Here is a 21,465-nt window from a genome sequence, read left to right as displayed (position 1 = left end):
TGCGGGTGCTTGTCGATTGTGAGCAGCACATCGAAAGCTGTGCTCCGTCCCATACGAGACAGACATCGCTTTGGAGTGATCGTTCGTTCTTGTGTCAGCCTCGTCGACGTTCCATCTTCTTTCCGACCAAGTCCACCACCACGCCACCGACCTCTCGTTCAAGCACGTCTCGGAACCCATATACCGCCCGGTGCCTGACTCTCCACGAGCTCGACACACGACCACACCGTTCTCTTTAACATCCTAGTACACGACGCTTTCCCTTTGCATCATTTAGAGAAAGAGCTTGGAAAGATGCTTTTCACGCGGCCATGGCTCGCAGTGGCGGGCCTGAGCCTGCTCTCGTCCTCGGCCTCTGCCGAAACACAGCAAACATCCTTCGCCATCGAAACGACAGCAACCGACGGCTTGACCCACAAGCATGAAGCAGGAAGATGCGCCATTCGCGGTCATTGTGGCAAACAAGGCTTCTTTGGCTCTGATCTGCCCTGCCCCGACAATGGCTTGGCCGAGCAGCCCAATGCCGACACTCGCAGAACACTGATGTCCATCTGTGGTGACAAGTGGGCTGAGGGTCCCATCTGCTGTACAGATGAGCAACTTGGTGCCCTCAGCTCCAACCTCAAGCGTGCTGAATCAATCATCGGCGCGTGCCCTGCTTGCAAAGACAACTTCTTCAACTTATTCTGCACATTTACCTGCTCCCCGGATCAATCTCTCTTCGTCAATGTCACCAACACTGCCCCCAAGGGCGACAAACTGCTCGTTACCGAACTCGATCAACTGATCTCTGAGGACTATGGAAGCGCCTTTTACAACAGCTGCAAGGACGTCAAGTTCGGCGCTACTGGAGGAAAAGCTATGGACCTGATTGGTGGCGGCGCAAAGAACTACACCCAGTTCCTTAAGTTCTTGGGTGATAAGAAGCCTTTCGGCAGTCCCTTCCAGATCAACTTCCCGGTCCCCAGCGAGGCTGACTTCCCTGGAATGGAGCCCGGATCCGACAAGGCCCATCCTTGCAACAGCACCGATGAGAGGTACAAGTGCGCCTGTGTGGACTGTGCTGCTTCTTGCCCCGAACTTCCCTCGGTCAAGGAATCTCACGAGTGCAAGGTCGGCGTTTTACCATGCCTGTCTTTCGCCGTCATTATCGTCTACTCTGTCTTCCTGTCCCTCTTGATCCTGGCCGTCTCTGGCCACGTTGCTTATGCTAAGCACACCAAGAACCGCAACGAGCGCTTGAGACTGTTGCAGGATGCCTCTCCTAGCGATGATGAAGATGAAGGCGATATCGTGCACCACGCTGGTCTTGTCGAGAAGCCTACCAGAAGATATCCTCTGAACACAGTGTGCGACAGAATCTTTTCGCGTCTCGGTCGCACCGCTGCCACCTTCCCTGCCATCACAATCAGTTCTTCGGTCATCGTTGTTGCTCTGCTTAGTCTAGGCTGGATGCGTTTTGCTCTCGAGACTGATCCTGTCAAGCTATGGGTTTCTCCTGACTCTGAGGCAGCCAAGGAAAAGGCCTTCTTTGATGAATCCTTCGGTCCATTCTTCAGAGCCGAGCAAGTCTTCCTAGTCAACGATACCCTGTCTACTGGCCCAGGTCCAGTCCTGTCTTACGACACGCTGAACTGGTGGTTCGATGTCGAGAACCGCATCAGTAGAATGAAGTCCATCGATGGTGGTTACACTCTTGATGACGTTTGCTATAAGCCAACTGGAGACGCTTGTGTTATTCAATCTTTGACAGGTTACTTTGGCGGTGACTTCTACGGGGTCGACCCCGAGCTATGGGCTGAGGATCTTGAGGCTTGCGCCGATACTCCCGTCAACTGTCTCCCTGATTTCCAGCAACCACTGAATCCCCGCTATCTATTCGGCGGTTACAACAAGAGTGTCATCGATTCTACTGCTATGGTCGTCACTTGGGCCGTCACAAATTACGCCGAGGATACTTTCGAGCTCGAGAGAGCTATGGACTGGGAGGACAGTCTCAAGGGACTTCTGCTTACTGTCCAGGAGGAAGCCTCGGAGCGTGGTCTTCGTCTGTCATTCAACACTGAGATCAGTCTTGAGCAAGAGCTCAGCAAGTCGACCAACACTGACGCCAAGATTGTTGCCATCAGCTACTTGATCATGTTCATGTATGCTTCTATTGCACTCGGAGCCACCACTTTGACTGTAAGAGATGTACTCAACAATCCTGCAAACGCCCTTGTTCAATCGAAGTTCATGCTTGGTGTTGTCGGTATTCTTATCGTTCTCATGTCCGTCTCTGCATCCGTTGGTTTGTTCGCTGCCGCTGGTATGAAGGCTACCTTGATCATTGCCGAGGTCATTCCTTTCCTCGTTCTCGCAGTTGGTGTGGACAACATTTTCCTCATTGTTCACGAATTCGAGCGCGTCAACATTAGCCATGCCGATGAGCCAGTCAGCGAGAGGATAGCCAAAGCTCTTGGCCGCATGGGTCCCAGCATTCTTCTATCGGCCACTACCGAAACCGTCGCGTTCGCTCTTGGTGCTGCTGTTGGCATGCCTGCTGTTCGGAACTTCGCTGCATATGCAGCCGGAGCTGTGTTCATCAACGCGATACTGCAGATCACCATGTTCACTTCCGTCCTGGCTCTCAACCAAAAGCGTGTCGAGGCTGGGCGCGCAGATTGCTTCCCATTCATCAAGGTCAAGGGCGCTGACTCCAACTCGATGGGGATGGCTGGCATGCCCGGCTTGGCCGGCATTGAAGAGGAAGGTACGCTCCAACGCTTCATTCGCAAGACTTATGCTCCTGCCTTGCTCGGTAAGAAGACGAAGACTGCCGTCATCACTATCTTCCTCGGCTTCTTCACCATCGGTCTTGCACTTCTGCCCAATGTCGAACTTGGTCTTGACCAGCGCATTGCCATTCCTTCCGACTCGTACCTCGTCAAATACTTCGATGATCTTTACGACTACTTCGAGGCTGGACCACCAGTCTACTTTGTAACCAAGGGCCTTAATGCAACTGCTCGTCAACACCAGCAAGAGATCTGCGGCCGCTTCTCCACTTGTGAGGAGTTCTCACTGGCCAATATTCTCGAACAGGAGCGCAAGCGACCGGAGATTAGTTACATTGCCGACGCTACCGCCAGCTGGATCGATGACTTTTTCTTCTGGCTTAACCCTTCGCTCGATGAGTGTTGCGTTGATGGGTCAGAGACCTGCTTCGAGAACCGTAACCCTCCATGGAACGTCACTCTTCACGGTATGCCCGAAGGCCAAGAGTTCGTCTCTTATCTCCAGCGCTGGCTCGAGGCACCTACAACGAGCGAGTGTCCACTTGCTGGAAAGGCTGCTTACGGCAATGCTCTTGTGGTTGATAACAAGACTTTGAGCATCCCAGCCTCTCACTTCCGTACCTCGCACACACCCATGCACAGCCAGAGTGACTTCATCGCAGCCTACAAGTCGGCTCGCCGCGTTGCCAACGATATTACAGCGCGCACTGGAGTCGAAGTTTTCCCTTACAGCAAGTTCTACATCTTCTTTGATCAATACGTCTCAATCGTACGCCTCTCAGCTGCGCTCATTGGAGGCGCTCTGGCCTTCATTCTCGTGCTGAGCAGTGTATTGCTTGGTTCTCTAGCGACTGGTCTCGTTGTTACTATGACTGTCGCTATGACTGTCATCGATATCATTGGCACCATGTCCTTGGCTGGTGTCTCGCTCAACGCCGTCTCCCTTGTCAATCTCATCATCTGTGTTGGTATCTCGGTTGAGTTCTGCGCTCATATTGCCCGTGCATTCTCGGTCCCATCGCCCTCGCTTCTCGAGCGCTGCCACAGCTTCCGTGGTAAAGACGCACGCGCCTGGGCCGCTCTCGTCAATGTTGGCGCTTCGGTCTTTTCGGGTATCACTGTCACCAAGCTCCTTGGAGTCTTTGTGCTCGCCTTTACCCGCAGCAAGATTTTCGAGGTTTACTACTTTAGAGTCTGGTTGGCACTTGTCATTTGGGCTGCTCTTCACGCATTGGTCTTTTTGCCAGTTGCCTTGAGCTTCTTCGGCGGAGTTGGTAAGTTCTGGAGCATGATCATGTTATATGACGCAAATAACTAATTCATTTTGCAGGCTACGCAGACCCAGATGTCGATGGTGGACTTGAGCAAGACCTTGCTAGCAGACGTTACCGTGCGATGATGCCGGATGAGGAGTACTACTCAGACGAGTACTAAGCTTGAGATGCGATAACGGAGACGATTAGATGTAACATGACATGACGGCGTTTTTTCTTTGTTTCGTGTATCATGAATATGCTTTCTTCCACCACTCGTCTGTGGATCTTGGACCGTCAAGAAGTTTGTCGAAGCAATTCGACTCGTTCAACCCCGTGATATGTTTGCGGCCATTGTCCGACTGCGAAGAGCAACAAAAAATAGATCCGCATCCGGAAACTAACGAGTTGTTCCTGGAGTCGGGCGTCCTGTGACCAGATTCTTGATATTGTCATACCTAAACAAAGACATCAAGGCTTCACTAACTAACCAAGTCTCTTTACATTGTCTCCGTCCGCAATATATAGTATCGCGTCCTCCCCCAACGACTTTCACACCATCAACATCCAACCATACATAAAAAAGTAAGCCATACACCGTGCACTATTTCTCGAATGTTGTGCTGATGATGGACTTTCTAGCCCTTTTTCTCCCCACGAAACCGGAAAACAAATACATTCACAATGGCCGCTTCTGATTATACTACCGAGGACGCTTTTGTCAACCATGTCACTATGGTGCGTGGTTACCGCGATAAGATGTGTGTTGTGCAGTAGAGGATTGTCTACTTGCAAGGAGCTGTGCAGTGGTATAGCGTCTATTGCTTTTACAGCATGTAGTAGAGACGAATCAATGATACACTCTTTGCTATACATCTGCGTTCTGTGAATCCTTGTTGCGGGCTTGGGTTGTGAAGTGTCGGCAATTGCAGTGTCACATAGACAACATTGTGGTGGACTTGGGCTTTGCGTAAACGATCATATGTATATTGCACAATAGCGCTTCAAAAGCCTGCATACTCTACCCATATATGCCACAGTATCATGGCTATCTATACGACTGAACTATATTAATAGCTATCCGTTCTGTTTTGCGACCGTCACAATGATGTTTCCGGCGCACCAGGGTCTTCTGTACTACCACTGACACGCCTCAGCCACACTCTCCACCCGCCACGATTCCCAAAACGCCACGATCCCCAGAACCCATTGCTTTTGAGCGCCTATGACGCGTCGTCACTTCCCGCCGAGGAAGCCAAATCCAAGGTTTCGAGGATATAGAAAGGTCAGGCCCTTCCGCCGTGATCCCTTCCTTTAGCGCCGCCATCTTTCCCCCCTCTGCTCTCCTGCCTCTCCTATCGTCAGACTGAATTATACAAAGCCATCCACGCGGAACTGAGCGACTGTAAACGAGCATACCTAAGAAGACTACGAAGGGACGGACTTTGTATACCGAGTTAAAAGGACTGAGATTTGGAAGTGTAGTATATCAGTGCGTCAAGACATGGCTCTCACACATGATCTGCTCAAACTCTCGAGAAGATGGCAGAACTAACACTTTCACAGCCACCAAAACCTCACCAAAACTCCCAACGTACCACGCCAAAACCGCAAACATGCCCCAACAAGTCCTCACCACCACCTCCAGCACCGCAATCTCCCTCCCCACATCCACACCCGCCACCTCCTCTGGCTCTCCCTCCTCCGCCCTGAAACGCTCAACTCCTGGTGTAAAGCTTCCCTGCTGGTGTGGCGATGACTGCTCTTGCTGCATCATCCCCTGCACGGTGATGTAGAAATCGCCGTCTACGACATCATCGACACTGCGGAATGGGGATATGGTGTCTCATATGCATAACCATGGCAAGACTGGATGTAAAAAACCCGGATTCGGGCGTTTGGAGACAGAGTGGAGGAAACGAGATGATAGGCAGGGGTGGGTCAAGACTATGGCGTTGACTGTTGATAAAGGCAAGAAAGGGGAGCGTGGGAAGAGAGAGGGCAAGAAGGTAGAGGGGAGGAAGGGGAGGGGAAAGGCGAAGCCATGGAGGAGGGTCAAGAAGAATTGGCAGAGAGGCATTTGGGATGTTTTGTTTGAAATGTCTGTGGTGCCGCATTGAATTGCTAATGCTGGGAGTCTTTGGTAGGATCAGGGGTTTCTTTTCGCTTTTCTTTTGTGACTGCCCCCCGAGCAGACAGTCTGGTGTTATTGAGCATGGGCTACCTATACGAATGTGAACGTAATTATTTCTTTACAAGTCTGCTCTTGTGCATTTCTTATTGGGTCAAGCATGCGTGCTCCACCAAAGTAGACTGTTTCACAAACTTGACAATGGAACACGGTTTTGAGATTTGGAAAACAGTGACATTTGCTTTCTTTCGAGGTATATCGACAGCAGCAAAGGCAAGAGAAGAAATAGGTACAGGAAAGCAATGACAACAGTAATAGACAGGCGACAACAATATCGTCGGCGACAGTACGAATCCCACGGGAAAATTCTGATACGACGAGTTGCATGACCGCGAGACGAACATCCCGTCAAAGACTCAGAGGGACATCTCTTCCATCGTTCGGAGGGGTGTCGCAAACGTCTGGAAGGGAACTTTTTCTAGACATTCTTCCAAGTCATGCCTGGTCTTTCTCCATGAGGAGTCTTGACTGCATTTGAATCTCCGAAAGGATTGTCTTCGTCGTCCTCTTCGTAATCATTCTCGCTTTCATCACTTTCCTCTACTTTGGCTTTACCGAAGTCTGGTTTGGCGGGCATGGCAAGGTTACCAGGACGAGGAGGTTTAGGAGGCGCTGCTTCTCCAAGCTTGAGGCCGGCAAGTTGCGATTCGGCACCAGTGGCATGATTATCAGGCATGTGCTCCCAAGCATCACTGTCACTGTCGTCATCGAGCGATCTGTCCATGATCTCGTAGCTGGTAAGTGCTTTGACCAGTTCGTCGTTCGCAGACAAGAGACTTCCAATCCACTCGTCTGATTCGACCAATTGAATGTACCTCAGTATGTTCCTTCTTAGCAGCTTGCAAACTTCGAAACGGTTCAGAACTTCCATGTTCTCAGAGACACGCTCATTCTCGCGGTTGATAAGTTGTAGAGCGTTGAGAAGGTTGGTGGACGCGATTGAGGCTTGGGCAATACTTTGAATCATGTTGGGCTTCTCTTTTTCGAAGCTGAATTTCGTGGCGGTCGCATTCTTATCCTTCTTCTTGGTTGAAGCTTTGACAGCCTCACGGATAGAGTAGTGCGGTGTTGGTGTCAGTGTCACAGGACGGGAGGTCGAGGTTGAGGCGTTGGCGGCAGAGCCTGATCGCGAGTGGCCACGAGAGTGACTGACAGCTGGCGCAAGTGGAGGCGTGGGCGACGGATCCTCATGAGCATCTGCTTCTGTCTCGCGGAGGACCTTTGATTTTGCCTGACTGTGACGAGGACGAGGCTTTTGAGGTAGCTGTTTGTAAAGTGCAGCGATGTTGTGGAGACCAGGAGTATCCTTATAGGCTACGGCCCACTGACGATACAACACATTACACTTGTTGCGTACTTCGAGGTCAACCATGTCGTCTCTGACCATAAGACGAAGACGTTCGAGCAGAGGCTCATCGGCGAAAGTCTTTTGGAAACGATTTCCGGCATTCTGAATCAGACCGTCCAGGATGTTCAAAGCTCTGATTTGACGATGGGCATTGCCGTATTTGCTTCTTCGAGTCAGCTAGGACAGTCCACCAAGCGCAGGACCATAAGGTCCGAATGCGGTGAACTTACAGCTTCTTGCGAATTGCTCTTGCAGCTTCGGTTGGTCCAGAAGATTGAATGCGAATGACCTCGACCAAGTCGATGATACCACTGAGGTCGTCTTCCTCAAACTGTTCGCTGGTCAGGCGGTCAATTTGTACTGACACAGCCGAATATGGCTTTCTCTGTTGAACAATCCATTGTCTTAGTATTGATTTCAGATCACGTAGCCGACAGGCAGGGCAGGAAATGGAGTATCTAGAGAGACGGCATGGAAGAGCAGAGTATCTCGGAGGTGGACGAGTCGGTGGCCAGAGAGTCTTGTATCGAGCAGCTGCCTTCAGTTCTCTCTTTTGTCGACGCTTTTCTTGTATGGCTACACATTCCTTGTTCCACTCGTCCACCTCGGCAGGATTACAGGGACCATACGGACATGGGTAGGCCATGCACCAAGTGAAAAACTCCATGTCAGGTGGGATGTGGTTTTGTGTAGTAGATCAACAAAGAAGAGGCATGAGTCGTGAAGGGGTATGGTGCAATGTAAATAGTAGATCGAACACGAAAGTGTAACGTACCGATGAGCTCCCCAGCATGATGGTGATTCACTAACTTCAACACCTGTAGAGGTTGCAGCACAAAGATTGACGAACGCAGCTAGACCAACAGTATGGCGTCACCAAGAGTCCGCGTTCTGTGGTGTGGATTGTGTGTGCAAAGGAAAATGGGGGACCCGGGATGTGTAGATCGTGAGCCGTATAACCCTAAGGTCTGGTTATGCCTGGCTGTCAACAGGAACAAGAAACCGTCAGCAAGTTCTCATTTGTAACGCACGTCAGAGTGGTATGGTGGCTCGAGGCTTGTAGAGAACCATGGTATCGACCTTGCGGCGCAAAGGTGACCCAATTGCGCTCGTCACTATGCCATGTTGGAAGCGCAACTCACCAGAAGTGATGAAAAGGACTCGAGAAGCTGCTCGCACAGCAGAATGATAACCACAGAGATCTAGAAGATCAGCCCGTATTGTCAGATGGCGTCCCGTCGTGCGTCTTGTTCTGGGATTAGCAGGATGCAGAACCGCAGACTGAGGAGCCGATAAGCAGGAACGGGCCCTTCCTTCTTTGTTCCTGTCCACCGAAGATTGTGCTTACGCAATCTTACAGATTCCACAGAACTTTCGGTCTGCTAGTTGATAGTTTCGACAAGTGTCAGCAGGAACTCTCACACAAGAACTCGACAAGAGATAAAGACGTTTTGTTGTTGGCCAGCTCGTGATTGGGGACGTTGTCGGTGAGCACAGCCGTCATCTCCACGCTGATGCCCCACTTTCTGCCCGATGCGACTCCTCGACTTCGGCCCGCGGCATCCCGATTGCGGAGGTTAATCCCGGATGCTTCTTTGCTCCTTCGACGTGACCTCGCACAACATTCGATTGCTGCTGCTATTAATACTAGCGCCTGGCCTTGATCTGATATCAGGAAGCCGCTATACAAGTAGTTGGACTCTCGGTCCGCTAGGAGATCTCGTCCGCGAATAGTAAGCTTCACCTCAGGACACGATCAACCAACATCATGCGTGTGCATGAATGATCACTGCCCATCAGACAGCCTCATGCTCGCCTGCACGATTTCAGCAAATGCATGTAATCGTCTGTCAAGTCTTGAAGTTCCTGCAAGCAGCGATCCCTCCTTCATACATGGTTTCGTGAAACAATACCAAGCAGCATCCCCGTCCTCCACGTTCTTTGCCCGAGACCTTCCAATGGTTGGCACTACATGGGCTTCAGCTCTGCAGAGGTATGATATGTGTCTGCGACTAATTGAAGATCCTCGTGGCTGACACGCTGGGTCTGGCCTTGCAGTGCATGGCTTGAAGAGCTTGCAGATGTCGACTGTGACTGGGACAGCATATCGCCTCCAAGCACGCCTAACTTTGGTACGGTCGCACTGTCTTCTCCAACCGAAGATGTTGCATTCCTCCCACATGGCACTTTCTGCGCCAGCTTCCGTCCCGTCTCATCATCTTCAACAGACGACGAGCTGTTTGATGACACGACAGATCTTGAGAGCTTCCTCCGCGAAACAGAAGGCGAGAACTTCCCTAGCACTGCATCAACATACACCATGGCATCGACATCTACCTTGGCCTCGACACCAGTCGTCTCAACATCGGCTGTTTCAGCTTCTCGCCCAGGCTCATCATCCTCCGCCTTCTCCGCATACCAAACTCCGAAGCGTATCATCCGCGGAAGATTTCCTCCCGCCCTGAAATCAAATTCTCCGGTTCCTGGCCTTACCTCCTCTCTGTGCGTCCGCACACTCTTTTGCCTAGGAGAAGCCTTGAATGTAGGTTGCCAGGCTGTTCGCGACAATCAAGATGTTCTTCTCGAATTCTACTGTCGTGTCATGTCCTCGTATCGCGAAGATGACATACAACATTTCGTGCTTGCGGATCTCACACATGATAATCCGCCCTTCATCAATGCTACTTTTGCGTCTTAGAAGGGCGTACCATTATTTGATGATGATACTAGAGTCTTTCTTGACGACAAGGACAGGGGAAGGGTATGTAGGTGTCTGGGCAGAATGTCGAGACAGGGGAGTAAGTGGGTGTATGTGTTGACGAGCATTTGGCAAGCCAGTCTTGACGACATTGAGTACGTCGCTAGCATCGTTACTTGACGTGCTGAAGCCTTTAGCTGCTGGGAGTCAGAATCTTGCTGACATTTTGCCGGGATTTGCTGTATTTTGCTGCTGCCGCTGGGAATGTTGCAATGACTATGTTTGATCATATTGCTAAGATATAAAGGTTGCTGCAAATCGCACAAGATATGTTCAATTTGACCAATCTTCACCTCTTTCAGTTGATTTGTAAGGATGAAAAGAGAATCATGACCATGGCTGACAGTCAATTCATTGGGTACCTCCTCCAGCAGCGACTGTTCCCCAAACATCCTCGACCTGGGCGAACACTTTTATAGCATCATCATCGATGGCTCTGCTGGTGGCTACTGCGTCTTGCGTAGGCTCTTTCCTCAAACACCACGTATATAGGCAGCCAAATACGACAACCGCGTCCATGAATGTTCATATTCAAGCTCGCCTCTCCTGTACAAACAGTGACTCGCGTGAGTTGCTGCTGCTTTAATGCATGAGGATTTAGACAAGTTGAGAGATGTGCGTGGAGATAGATGAACAAGGGGGTTGTTGTCGTTAGTGACTGTATTATTGATGAGGCTGTACTACGGCGGCAACTGTGTCAAACTCAAACTCATTGTGCATTCAGACAAGGAGCATGTATCATGTTTCAGACAAGGGAGGACGAGTAGTCCATGCTATTGGCTCCATACCTGGTGGATTCCATTGCGGGCGAGAGTATCAAGACTAGGTGAATCTGTGGCATCTCGTGAATGTATGCATAGCAGAAACATTGGCTGTCTGGATGCACAGACAGTTTCAACCTTGGAGCCACCCTGTCAGGAGCTTGGTACATCAGGAAAGTCATTATCTAGTATCTAGGCCTCAGGTGAATAAGAAAGCCATGGATGATTCACCAATTCACTCGCCCTCTGCCTCTCTCTCGGATCAGACGCCAACATCTTCCTCAAGAAGTCGCAAAACAATTCTAACTCATCGATTGGCAGCATTCCCTGTGCATCGCCTGCAAAGCTCTGCCCCACCATCGTCTCCAGGGAAACAGGGAAGCCGTGTCCGTTTATACATTGCTGCTCAAACTCTCTGCCCAGTGCTGCGTTGTCCAGCACAACATTTGGGATAGGTCCGAAAGTGGAGACTAGTGTGGCTATACGATCTTGGTCTGCCGTTACGCCAGGGCCAGGGCGTCCTACGAATGGCAGGTCTCCGGTGATGAATTGGAAGAGCAAACAGCCGAGACTGAAGATGTCGACACTAGGATCCCAGGGTGCTTCCAGAGTGACTTCCGGCGCGCGGAGGTACTCTGATTGAATGTCGTCCGTCAAGTGCTGGTCCACGAAACAAGCGATACCCAAATCGTTGAGACGGAATTGCATGTCTGGCTCGTTGAACTCAGGGCCGGATGACTCTGTGCGAATAAGTTCGTCGATTTCTTGCGGCGACTGGCCTTGATCGTCCTTGAGGATATTGGAGGGTTGGAGATCGGTGTGGATGATGCCGCATTCGCTGTGTAAGAAGTCTAGCGCTTCAAGCATTTGTCTTGCGATGTTTCTGACTGTCGGAGGAGGAATACGGATGATGTGACCGGTAGTGGCCTTTTCCGCGATGCTGTCGCCGAGCAAGGGCATCACCATGCAGACGTGCTTCCCAGTCGGTCCTTGAATGTCGAAGTGGTTCTTGAGGTATGTGACATGGGCCCTGCCTGGGTGCGAGGATTGGTTCGAGCATGCGGTGACTCTCTGCATGACTTCAAGCTCAAAGATCTGGTGATGGCCGTTGTAGAAATCGCTGTTCAGGATCTTGAGCGCGGCATGCTCGCCATTCCTATAGCTTGTTAGCGCTCATCTTGCGATTGCATACATTCTGACTTACGTCGTGTCTATCACCAACCAGACAGAAGCATATCTGCCAGCTCCCAGATGTGTCTCTACTCTGTATCGGTCTTGGAACACCTGACCGATCTCGACTTTGTAAAACTTGTCGTTGTCGTTCTCGGTCAAGGCCCTCTTCAATAGCTTGCGGAAACCCATGGTGATTGTATGCGAATGTGTTTCGTGAACGCGCAAAAGACGTCAAAGTTGCGACAGCAGACGATCGAGGATATGAGGGAATCTCGAATGGGATGAACTAACAGAAGCCTCCTACCTACCTGCCTACTTCTTCGTGAACGTTAGATCGGTGAAGTCATGCGCGAAAGCTACCATAATCGCGGAGTCTCCGAGAAACCTTACTCGGTATGTGTCTCGCGTCAGCCCCTTGAGGCTGGAGAACGACGACTGAACTTTTAGTCGGCCATGTCAAGACAGCACACTGTGCTCTGGAAGTACTAGGAGACATCTAATTCCAAATCGATCTCTGTTGTAATGAGACATGGAGATCAACAGGAACAGCCGGGATCTCGTCCAAACGTCTTCGCAGATCGCCGAAGCCCAAAAGTGTGGAGGCACATCCGGCCGATGATGTCACGCCGAAACGCGATGATGGGCTTGAAGCCTGGAAACACTTTTGTGAGCAGCTCGAACTGAGCCACAACGTCTATACGAGTCAATCATAAGCATACCCAGCAGACATGCCACCAAGCGGTCAACCAGTCTACGTTTCTCCCAACCCGCAGACGACAAAGCGTGATGCTTTCACCGAGTTCTTCCTCGAGCAACAATGTCCAGAGGGTGCTGTCTCTGCTTACAAGCATCTGTTCAACACTCACCAGAGCTTGATGAGGATGTTGATCAATGATCCTGCTATGGAACCAAACCGCAAGCAGACCTTCTCTACACCTGCCAACAGTAAGAACAAGGTGTACTTTATGTAAAATCAGGTCAATGTTTCTGTCGTTTCAGCACACTGACAGTAACACAGGTGGGACTTTGTCACTCGTACTTTCCAGATGCTTGTTGCGACTGTTGACCCCGAAAGTCCTGATGGCGAGGCATGGATGGTAGCTCACTCTCATACCAGAGTCAAGATAGCACGCTGACCCGAAAATAGGACATCATTACAAGATCCATGCTGGCTCAACAACTCATCCTAGACACGACCGGGAAGCTCGAGTCCATGAACCAGTCTGTTGGCTACAATGACGATGCTGGTATCCAGTTCAGCGATGAAACCAAGGCAGAAGCAAGAAAGCTGGATAATTAGTAGAGCAGGACTCTTGCAATACCAGCATAGCGAGTACATTGATGAGGACATGATGAACGTCGTTGAGTTTTTATGGGTTTGGTCAAGTCATGTATGGAAAGATTGAGGAGAATATTCCTCATGAACAACCACATGATTACCTGGACTCGGTGGCACATATAATGGTGAGATGAAATAGCCAGAGTTCGTTGCATTGCTGAACTGGCGGACCCTTCGCGCACGGATCACCTTGGGTTCCGGGGACGGTGAATGCAGCAAAACATTTTTGTGGCTGACGGGGGACGCTTTTTCTCGACATCCTCCACAAAGGCATATCTTTCTGCCTTTGTTGTGTTTTTCTTTTTCTTTTCCCCTTTGATACTCATATACCGTCGAGATGGATGAGCAACAATTTGTCGGACTCCTCGAGAGTCTGATGACTCGTAAGAAGCCAACAAAATGTAGCCACCTGTATTTGAAGCTGATCTTGTACAACAGCCGACACTGAGCGTGTCAAGAGCGCAACTGCCTCGTTGAACAAGAACTACTACGGCAACCCTGCCTCGCTCGTAGCGCTACTTCACATTCTGGTCTCACACCAGAGCCCCAACCTCCGCCAATTGGCCGCCATCGAATCCCGCAAGCTCGTTAAGAAGCACTGGCTCGACCTCCCCAACGAGCAAAAGCCTCAGATCCGCGAACAACTCCTCCAGTCCACTCTTAGCGAGGAGCAGTCGCTCGCCCGTCACTCAAAGGCCCGCGTCATTGCCTCGATCGCCCAGATCGATCTCGCCGATGGCCAATGGTCTGACCTCCCCGACTTCCTCCAGAGAGCCTCGACCAGCCAGACTGCCAGCCACCGCGAAGTCGGTGTCTACATCATCTACACCCTGCTCGAGACCATGCCCGACATGTTCCAGGAGAACATGGGCGCCATGCTCCAGCTCTTCACAAAGACCATCCAAGATCCCGAGAACGCAGAAGTCAGAATCAACACAATGCTTGCTCTTTCCGAGATTTGCATGGTTCTGGACACCGATGAGGACCCTCAGTCGCTCAAGGCTTTCCAAGACACCATTCCCCACATGGTTCGCGTCCTTCAGCAGGCTGTCAACGACGGTGAGGAGGACCGCGCCATGCAGGCCTTCGAGGTCTTCAACAAGCTTCTCAGCTACGAGTCCGCTTTCTTGAACGCCCACTTTGGCGACCTTATGCAGTTCATGATGCAGCTTTCGGCCAACACCGATGTCGATGACGACTCGCGTTCGCAGGCTTTGTCTTTCCTCATGCAGGCTGTCCGATACCGCAAGCTCAAGGTCCAAGGTCTGCGCATTGGTGAGCAGCTCACCACCACTTCTCTCCAGATCGTCACCGAGCTTGGTGAGCTTTCCGCCGAGGACGAGGACATCACTCCTGCTCGCTCTGCTCTTGGTCTTCTCGACATCCTTTCCGAGAACCTTCCTCCTAGCCAAGTCGCCGTTCCTCTCCTCCGCGCCATTGGTCCCTTTGTCCAGAACCCCAACCCCGACTACCGTCGCGCCGGTATTCTCGCGCTCGGTATGTGTGTTGAGGGCGCTCCCGACTTCATCAGCACTCAGCTTGGCGAGATTCTTCCTATGGTTCTTCACTTGCTCGAGGATCCCGAGGTTCGTGTCCGTTCGGCTGCCCTGAACGGTGTCGCTAGACTTGCCGATGATCTTGCCGAGGAGATGGGCAAGGAGCATGCTCGTTTGATCCCAGCTCTCGTCAAGAACTTCGACCTCGCTATGCAACAGCTCACTGGTCCTGCTGGTGACGAGAACCTGGCCATCATCAAGCAGAGCTGCATGGCCATTGACTCGATGATCGAGGGTCTTGACAAGGAGGATGCCTCCAGATACGTCGGTGAGCTCATCCCCAGACTCAGCCCTCTGTTCCGTCACTCGGACATCAAGGTCCAGATCTCGGCTATCGGTGCCACAGGTTCCATCGCCTCCGCCAGTGAGGAAGCTTTCATGCCTTATTTCGAGAGCACCATGCAGATCCTCGGCCAGTTCGTTGGTCTCAAGGACTCTGAGGACGAGCTTGAGCTCCGTGGTGTCGTATGCGACTCCCTGGGCAAGATTGCCTCTGCTGTCGGCGCCGATGCCTTCCAGCCTTACGTCACTCCTCTTATGCAGGCATCCGAGGAGGCCCTCCACCTCGATCACCCTAGACTCCGCGAGACCAGCTACATCCTCTGGAGCACCATGTCCAAGGTCTACGATGACAAGTTTGCTCCCTACCTGGATGGTGTTGTCAAGGGCCTGATTGAGTGCCTTCAGCAAGACGAGAGCGAGGATGGTGTTACCCTTGGTGAGGAGGCTAGAGAGCTTCTTGGACAGGAAGTCACTATCGCTGGAAAGAAGGTCAAGATTGCCGACATTGGCGCTGGTGACGACGACGACACAACCATTGATGTCGACGACGAGGATGACGAGGACGACTGGGATGACCTTGGTGCTGTCACTGCCGTCGCTATGGAGAAGGAGATCGCTGTCGAGGTTATCGGCGACGTTCTCACACACACTCGTGGCCACTTCCTCCCTTACTTCCAGCAGTGCGTTGAGGCTGTCATGTCTCTCGTCGACCACACCTTCGAGGGTGTACGCAGATCCGCCATTGGCACTCTCTGGAGAGGCTACGCCGCTCTCTGGGCCATGGCCGAGAATGGTGGCATGGCCAAGTGGCAGTCTGGCCTTCCCCTCAAGGTCCAGGCCACTGAGGACCTGATGAAGCTCGGCAGCTTGATCATGACTGCCACTCTTGCCCTTTGGCAGGACGAAGTTGACCGGTACGTATCTAACAATTCTCCTTCACCAGCACAAACCCCATCTACCATGATGACTATTCTTCGTTACACCCAGCTCACTTTGATGCACAAATGTGCACTTGATGCGAACGCGATTCTGTTACTGATCCGATCTTTTGATCCCAACTCTTCTCACAAATCAATTTTTCTCGACTTGACAAACAGTTGCTGACATTGAATTCGCAGTGGTACCGTCACCGACATTCACCGTAACCTCGCCGCTACCCTCAAGCTTTGTGGACCTGCCATTCTGACTGCCAACATTGGCGAGAACGCCTCTCCCCCAGTCCAGCAGATTGTTGAGATGATTCTCCAGATCTTGCAAAAGAAGCACATCTGCCAACAAGACCTCGACGGTGAGGATGAGTTCGACCAGGAGTTGGAGTCATCTGAATACGACTGGCTGGTCATCGAGACCGCCATGGAGGTCATCACCTGCCTTGCTGCCGCTCTTGGCGAATCATTCGGCGAGCTCTGGCAAATCTTCGAGAAGCCCATTGTCAAGTTTGTCAGTGGCCAGGAGAAGTACGAGCGCAGCGCTGCTGTCGGTACCATCGCTGAGGCCATCGGCAACATGGGTGCTTCTGTTACCCCCTATACCACCGGTCTTATGAAGGTCCTTCTCAAGCGTCTCGGAGACGAGGACCCGGAGGTTCGTAGTAACGCCGCCTATGGAACTGGTCTCCTTTGCGAGAAGAGTACCAACGAGAACGAGATCACTGGCCAGTACAACACCATTCTCGCCAAGCTCGAGCCTCTCTTGCACCAGCAGCAGGAGGCCCGCCTTCTCGACAACTCTGCTGGTTGTGTTGCTCGTATGATCAGAAGACACCCCAACAACGTTCCTCTCAACGATGTTCTCCCTGTCCTGATCCAGCTCCTTCCCCTCAGAGAGGACTACGAGGAGAACGAGGCCGTCTTTGAGATGATCGTCGCTCTCTACCAACAACAGAACCCTGCCATCCAGGGCCTCACTGGGTCCATCCTGCCCGTTCTGCAGAAAGTGCTGAGCCCCCCTGAGGAGCAGCTCAGCGACGAGACTCGCCAAAAGGTCATGCAGTTGGCACAGTACCTCCAGTCGCAATAGAAGGCGACATGTAGTGGAGATGTTTAGTAAGAAGTCTGAGAAGCTACGTTGTCACGCACCAGAGGATACCCCGAGCATAGAGCTCCTTTCTTTTTCTTGTTTTTAGTTTTGCATAGCTTGCGGAAATGTTGTCAAAAGTAATTGTTTGAACGAGTCAATATTGGATCAAAGTCACAACTTGTTTCAATCATGCAGTTTCAATTCTGGCACCTAGTGAGGTTTGCTACGTGAGATGAAGAGTGGCTAGAGAGTATGGCGGGTGAAACGGGAGTGTCGCGGGTCGGGCGGTTGAACCCTGATTTCCCACGAGGCTTGGTACTGCAGTAAACAGAGTTTAAGTAATCCTTGTACTGTACCGTCACAGTGCATGGTCCTTGCCGTGGCTAGCAGCTGAAGCCTGGTATTCTCCTTTGTTCTCCATCTCCATCGCATACCTCCGACTCGACGATGCGCAGTCCAGAGTGCTGAAAAGCACCATTCAATAAGCCCGAAGCCCCAGAAATTACAGGACCATCAACATGTCAGGCCGCACGCCAGCAGGAGGGAGCGCGGACAAGGCGCGTCCCCCTTTCGTCAGACAGGGCAGCTCGACGGCCAGAGGTCCAACACTATCAACAGCAGCTCGGCCTGGGAGCAGCGCATCCGTCAGATCTACAACGAGTAGCACGACAGCATCAGCATCAGCAGCAGGCCGACAGCCTTTGCGACTGGCCAGCGTCGACGAGAACAAGAGACCGACTCTGAATGGCGTGTCTAGACGAATGTCGTCTATGAATGCTGTCCCTACCACTACGAGGCCTCAATCACGACTGAACACCACATCGTCCCCTGCGACGCGAACCCCTACAGTAGCCAGCAGGACCACACCAAGAGCCCCTTTGAATACCACCCCTCGCGCTGCTGGTACCCCTACGACTGTCAATCGTACACCGAGACTGGCTGCGACCACGAATCCTGTCATCCCGAAAGCTCCTAGTGCTGCGCCCAAGGCACCAACCACTGCTCCCAAAGCTCCTGTGACAACCCCGAGGAAACTGGCAGTGAGGACATCGCTAGGGAAGATGGAAAAGCCAACGTCATCCAGTCCTGTCAAACTCACAAAGTATCATCGACTCTAGTCGACACTCTTTCTGCGAAGCTAACAAGAAACAGCGACTTCAATTCGTCATCCGACAGACCGCCGTCTCCCCTAGGACCCATGTTCAAATCACCGCCCAAGCTACGCAAGTTTTCTGCCGTTTCCGATATCGAGACCGACGCCATCAAGCAAAAAAGTCATGCCCGTTCACAATCTGCCACCGTTGGCCGTCCGTCGACTGCCCCCGAAACACAGGATCAGAAGCTGCGTGATATGCGTATCATGAGTGACCTGCTTCGCGAAGCCAATCTAAGAGAGGCTATGAAAGAGGAGATTACAACACTAAAGGCTGAGGTTGAGCGACTACAGCGTCCTAGAAGTCCTTCTAAGCCGGATACATGGGCTGGCACTTTTACTGTTGCCGAAATGGAAGAGATGGAGGCATCGCATTTGGAAGAGGTTCAGGGCATCAGAGGAGACTACGAAAGACAAAGACGTGCCACCGAGGAGGAACACGCGACTGAGATGCGTGGACTTAGAGCAGAGCTCGACCAGATGGATTCTATGAAGTCTGAGCACGCAAAGACTCTTGCATCTGTGCATGCGAAGCTTGAGGTAGAGTCCAAAGAGCTACGGAGAACATCTGCTGCGTTGAGAGACCTGAAAGGTGCACACGCCAAGGAGCTGGAAGACTTACGAGTCGAGCATGCGTCCATTGCTGAGGGTCTGCGTGATGATCATGTCAAAGAGCTCAAGGATCTTCAGACACAGCTCGAGGTCCAGCGGAAGCGTGCCAACTCGATTGATAAGCTGAAGGCCAACCATGCCAAGGAGCTCGACCAATTGCGATCAGAGCTCGATAACCAGGTCGAAGATACGACCGCAATCAATGTCTTGAAAGAGACGTATGAAGCTGAGATTGCGAACCTCAGATCTCAGCTCGAGGACCACAGACAAAGAGCGGTCGTAGCCGAAGAGTCGAGTCATAAACATTCTGGAAATGTCGAAGAACTGCAGTCAAAACTGGACACACTCTCCAACGACACCTCTGCAACGGACAAGCTCAAAGCTGCTTACGAAAGTGAGTTGACTGAGCTCAGATCCAAGCTCGACGAACAGAGCGAGCGCGTCGCTTCTGCACAAAAAGAGCTTGAAGAGTTGCGATCACACTCTGAGAAACAGTCCAAGGATACCTCTGAGATCGAAAGGCTAAAGGCACAACATGAGAACGAGTTGTCCGAGCTCAAAGCCCAGCTACAGAAGCAAAAGAAGCGAGCGATGTCGACTACAAAACTGAAGGACACACATGCCAAACAGCTGGCAGAGCTACATAAGGAACTCGAGAGTCATCGTCTCAATGCAATCAAGGTACCTGAACTTTCCGTTACCGACATTGATCATCTTAAATCCGAACACGAATCCCAATTGTCTAATATCCGTGCTGAACTCGAGGCACAGAAGAAGGCATCATCTAGACTTGCTGGTGTAGAAGACAAAATATTGTCTGTCCAGGCGGCCTTGGAAGAGTCAAAGTCTGCCGCGTCAAAGCAGGAAAAGAAGCTGCGGGAGAGCATCCAGAACAAGGAGCAAGACAGTGAGCAATTGGTCCAAGTCATCAAGGACCTGGAATCAGAGATTGATAACGTCCAAGAGCAATTAGATCTGGATGCTGTAAAGCAAGAGAAAGAGCGTGAGGAAATCGAAAAAGCACGCAAGAAGCTTGAAGCAGAGCTGCTCGAATTACGGAAAATGACAACACTGGAGAAAGAGAAAGTCGTCACTGAGAGCACCCAAGCGAAGGAACTCGTCTCGAAACTCCAAGATGAGCTCTCGTCTCTTCGTCAAGCCCACGAAGAGGAGAGAAAGAATGTGAAGCGGGCTGCCGAAGAGACCCAGCGAGCCAGTGAAACTCTCAAACAAGAACTGGAGGCTCTTCGTCAAGAACGTGCACGCGAGCAGACAGAGAAGATTCAGGATCTGAAAAATGCGGAACAGGCTTTGGAGGAGCTTCGTCAAGAAGCGGAAGAAGCCAATCGACAGCATGCCGACGAAATTGCTCGAGCTCAGGAAAAGACTGTCGAGAGCGAACGCTTACTGGAAGATCTGCACAGTCAGCTGGAGACGGTACAACTGCTTCACGAGCAAGAGGCGAAACAGCGGGCCGAAGAGGCGGAGGCATCTTTCAATCTGTTGGAGACCTTGAAGCGAGACATGGAAGAATCACAACGCGAAGGCAGTGACAAGTCTGGCCTTGTGGAAAGCCTCCAGAAAGAGCTGGAAGAGCTTCGGATAGCCAAGATGAACGCCGAGCATCAGCACAGCAACAACATTTCCGAGCTGAATGGTCTCGTCGAGAACTCACAGGCCGAGGTCTCCGAATTCCAGAAGCGGAAGCAAGAGCTCATGGACGAACGCGAACAAGAGTCCAAGGACCACCATGCTGCTATCGAGAATCTGCAGAATCACAATTCTGAATTACAGCAGAGCCTCGAAGATGTCCAGCAAGCATCAGAAACGGAGAGCGTGAAGCTTAAGGAAACTCTCAAGTCTGTTCAAGAGGAAGTGGCGACTCTCCAATCTCGCGAGCTGAAAAGCTCAAAAGCCAAAGAGGGAGAATTGGAAGGCCTTACTAGAAACATCCACGAACTACAGTCGAAGATTGAGTCTTTGACAAGCGAAGCTGAAGAAAGTCAGAAGTCTCACCAGACTGAGGTCAACGCAATGAACGGCACGATTGTTGGACTGAAGTCCCAAATTGTCAGTCTGGAACAAGCTAAGGATGAGTCGAATACTGCTCTGAACGACGAGACCACAACACTGAAGAACACCTTGTCCAAGCTCCAAGAACAGCTCCAGAGATTGCGCTCCGACAATGAAACTTTAGTGCAGACCAAAGACACCGAGCTCACTGAGTTACGTGACAACCTTCA

General features: G+C 51.5%; 7 protein-coding genes across 7 annotated transcripts; 5 read left to right on the top strand and 2 right to left on the bottom strand.

Moving 5' to 3' along the window:
* Window positions 1-174: 174 nt before the first annotated feature.
* Window positions 175-4,397, top strand: AUEXF2481DRAFT_219103 (uncharacterized protein). Its single transcript, XM_013488558.1, has 2 exons — window positions 175-4,051; window positions 4,108-4,397. The coding sequence occupies exons 1-2, from the start codon at window positions 295-297 to the stop codon at window positions 4,209-4,211; spliced, it is 3,861 nt and encodes a 1,286-aa protein (XP_013344012.1). The 5' UTR covers window positions 175-294; the 3' UTR covers window positions 4,212-4,397.
* Window positions 4,398-4,714: 317 nt separating this feature from the next.
* On the top strand, window positions 4,715-5,743 carry AUEXF2481DRAFT_5056 (uncharacterized protein; the record flags this gene model as incomplete). The annotated part of the gene is made up of 2 exons (XM_013488294.1): window positions 4,715-4,768; window positions 5,597-5,743. The coding sequence occupies 2 exons, from the start codon at window positions 4,715-4,717 to the stop codon at window positions 5,741-5,743; spliced, it is 201 nt and encodes a 66-aa protein (XP_013343748.1).
* An 896-nt stretch (window positions 5,744-6,639) lies between these two features.
* On the bottom strand, window positions 6,640-8,236 carry AUEXF2481DRAFT_29528 (uncharacterized protein; the record flags this gene model as incomplete). Its single annotated transcript, XM_013488354.1, has 2 exons — window positions 6,640-7,735; window positions 7,800-8,236. The coding sequence occupies 2 exons, from the start codon at window positions 8,234-8,236 to the stop codon at window positions 6,640-6,642; spliced, it is 1,533 nt and encodes a 510-aa protein (XP_013343808.1).
* Window positions 8,237-9,527: 1,291 nt separating this feature from the next.
* On the top strand, window positions 9,528-10,267 carry AUEXF2481DRAFT_5054 (uncharacterized protein; the record flags this gene model as incomplete). Its single annotated transcript, XM_013488293.1, has 2 exons — window positions 9,528-9,562; window positions 9,628-10,267. The coding sequence occupies 2 exons, from the start codon at window positions 9,528-9,530 to the stop codon at window positions 10,265-10,267; spliced, it is 675 nt and encodes a 224-aa protein (XP_013343747.1).
* Window positions 10,268-11,280: 1,013 nt separating this feature from the next.
* Window positions 11,281-12,450, bottom strand: AUEXF2481DRAFT_5053 (uncharacterized protein; the record flags this gene model as incomplete). Its single annotated transcript, XM_013488292.1, has 2 exons — window positions 11,281-12,244; window positions 12,293-12,450. The coding sequence occupies 2 exons, from the start codon at window positions 12,448-12,450 to the stop codon at window positions 11,281-11,283; spliced, it is 1,122 nt and encodes a 373-aa protein (XP_013343746.1).
* Window positions 12,451-12,989: 539 nt separating this feature from the next.
* AUEXF2481DRAFT_29525 (uncharacterized protein) lies at window positions 12,990-13,561 on the top strand (the record flags this gene model as incomplete). The annotated part of the gene is made up of 3 exons (XM_013488353.1): window positions 12,990-13,228; window positions 13,280-13,358; window positions 13,409-13,561. The coding sequence occupies 3 exons, from the start codon at window positions 12,990-12,992 to the stop codon at window positions 13,559-13,561; spliced, it is 471 nt and encodes a 156-aa protein (XP_013343807.1).
* Window positions 13,562-13,937: 376 nt separating this feature from the next.
* Window positions 13,938-17,457, top strand: AUEXF2481DRAFT_65667 (uncharacterized protein; the record flags this gene model as incomplete). The annotated part of the gene is made up of 3 exons (XM_013488474.1): window positions 13,938-13,983; window positions 14,039-16,352; window positions 16,557-17,457. The coding sequence occupies 3 exons, from the start codon at window positions 13,938-13,940 to the stop codon at window positions 17,455-17,457; spliced, it is 3,261 nt and encodes a 1,086-aa protein (XP_013343928.1).
* Between the last annotated feature and the right edge of the window lie 4,008 nt (window positions 17,458-21,465).

This window comes from Aureobasidium subglaciale (assembly GCF_000721755.1).
Source record: "Aureobasidium subglaciale EXF-2481 unplaced genomic scaffold scaffold_10, whole genome shotgun sequence".
Classification (NCBI taxonomy): domain Eukaryota; kingdom Fungi; phylum Ascomycota; class Dothideomycetes; order Dothideales; family Saccotheciaceae; genus Aureobasidium; species Aureobasidium subglaciale.
Note: the sequence above shows the minus strand (reverse complement) of the source record. Positions and strands in the feature narration are given on the sequence as shown.

Excerpts from the sequence above, each read along its gene's own strand:
- AUEXF2481DRAFT_219103 (XM_013488558.1), top strand. The coding sequence starts at position 295 with ATGCTTTTCACGCGGCCATGGCTCGCAGTGGCGGGCCTGAGCCTGCTC. Across the intron at positions 4,052-4,107 it reads GAGCTTCTTCGGCGGAGTTG|GCTACGCAGACCCAGATGTC; the intron begins GTAAGTTCTGGA and ends TTCATTTTGCAG.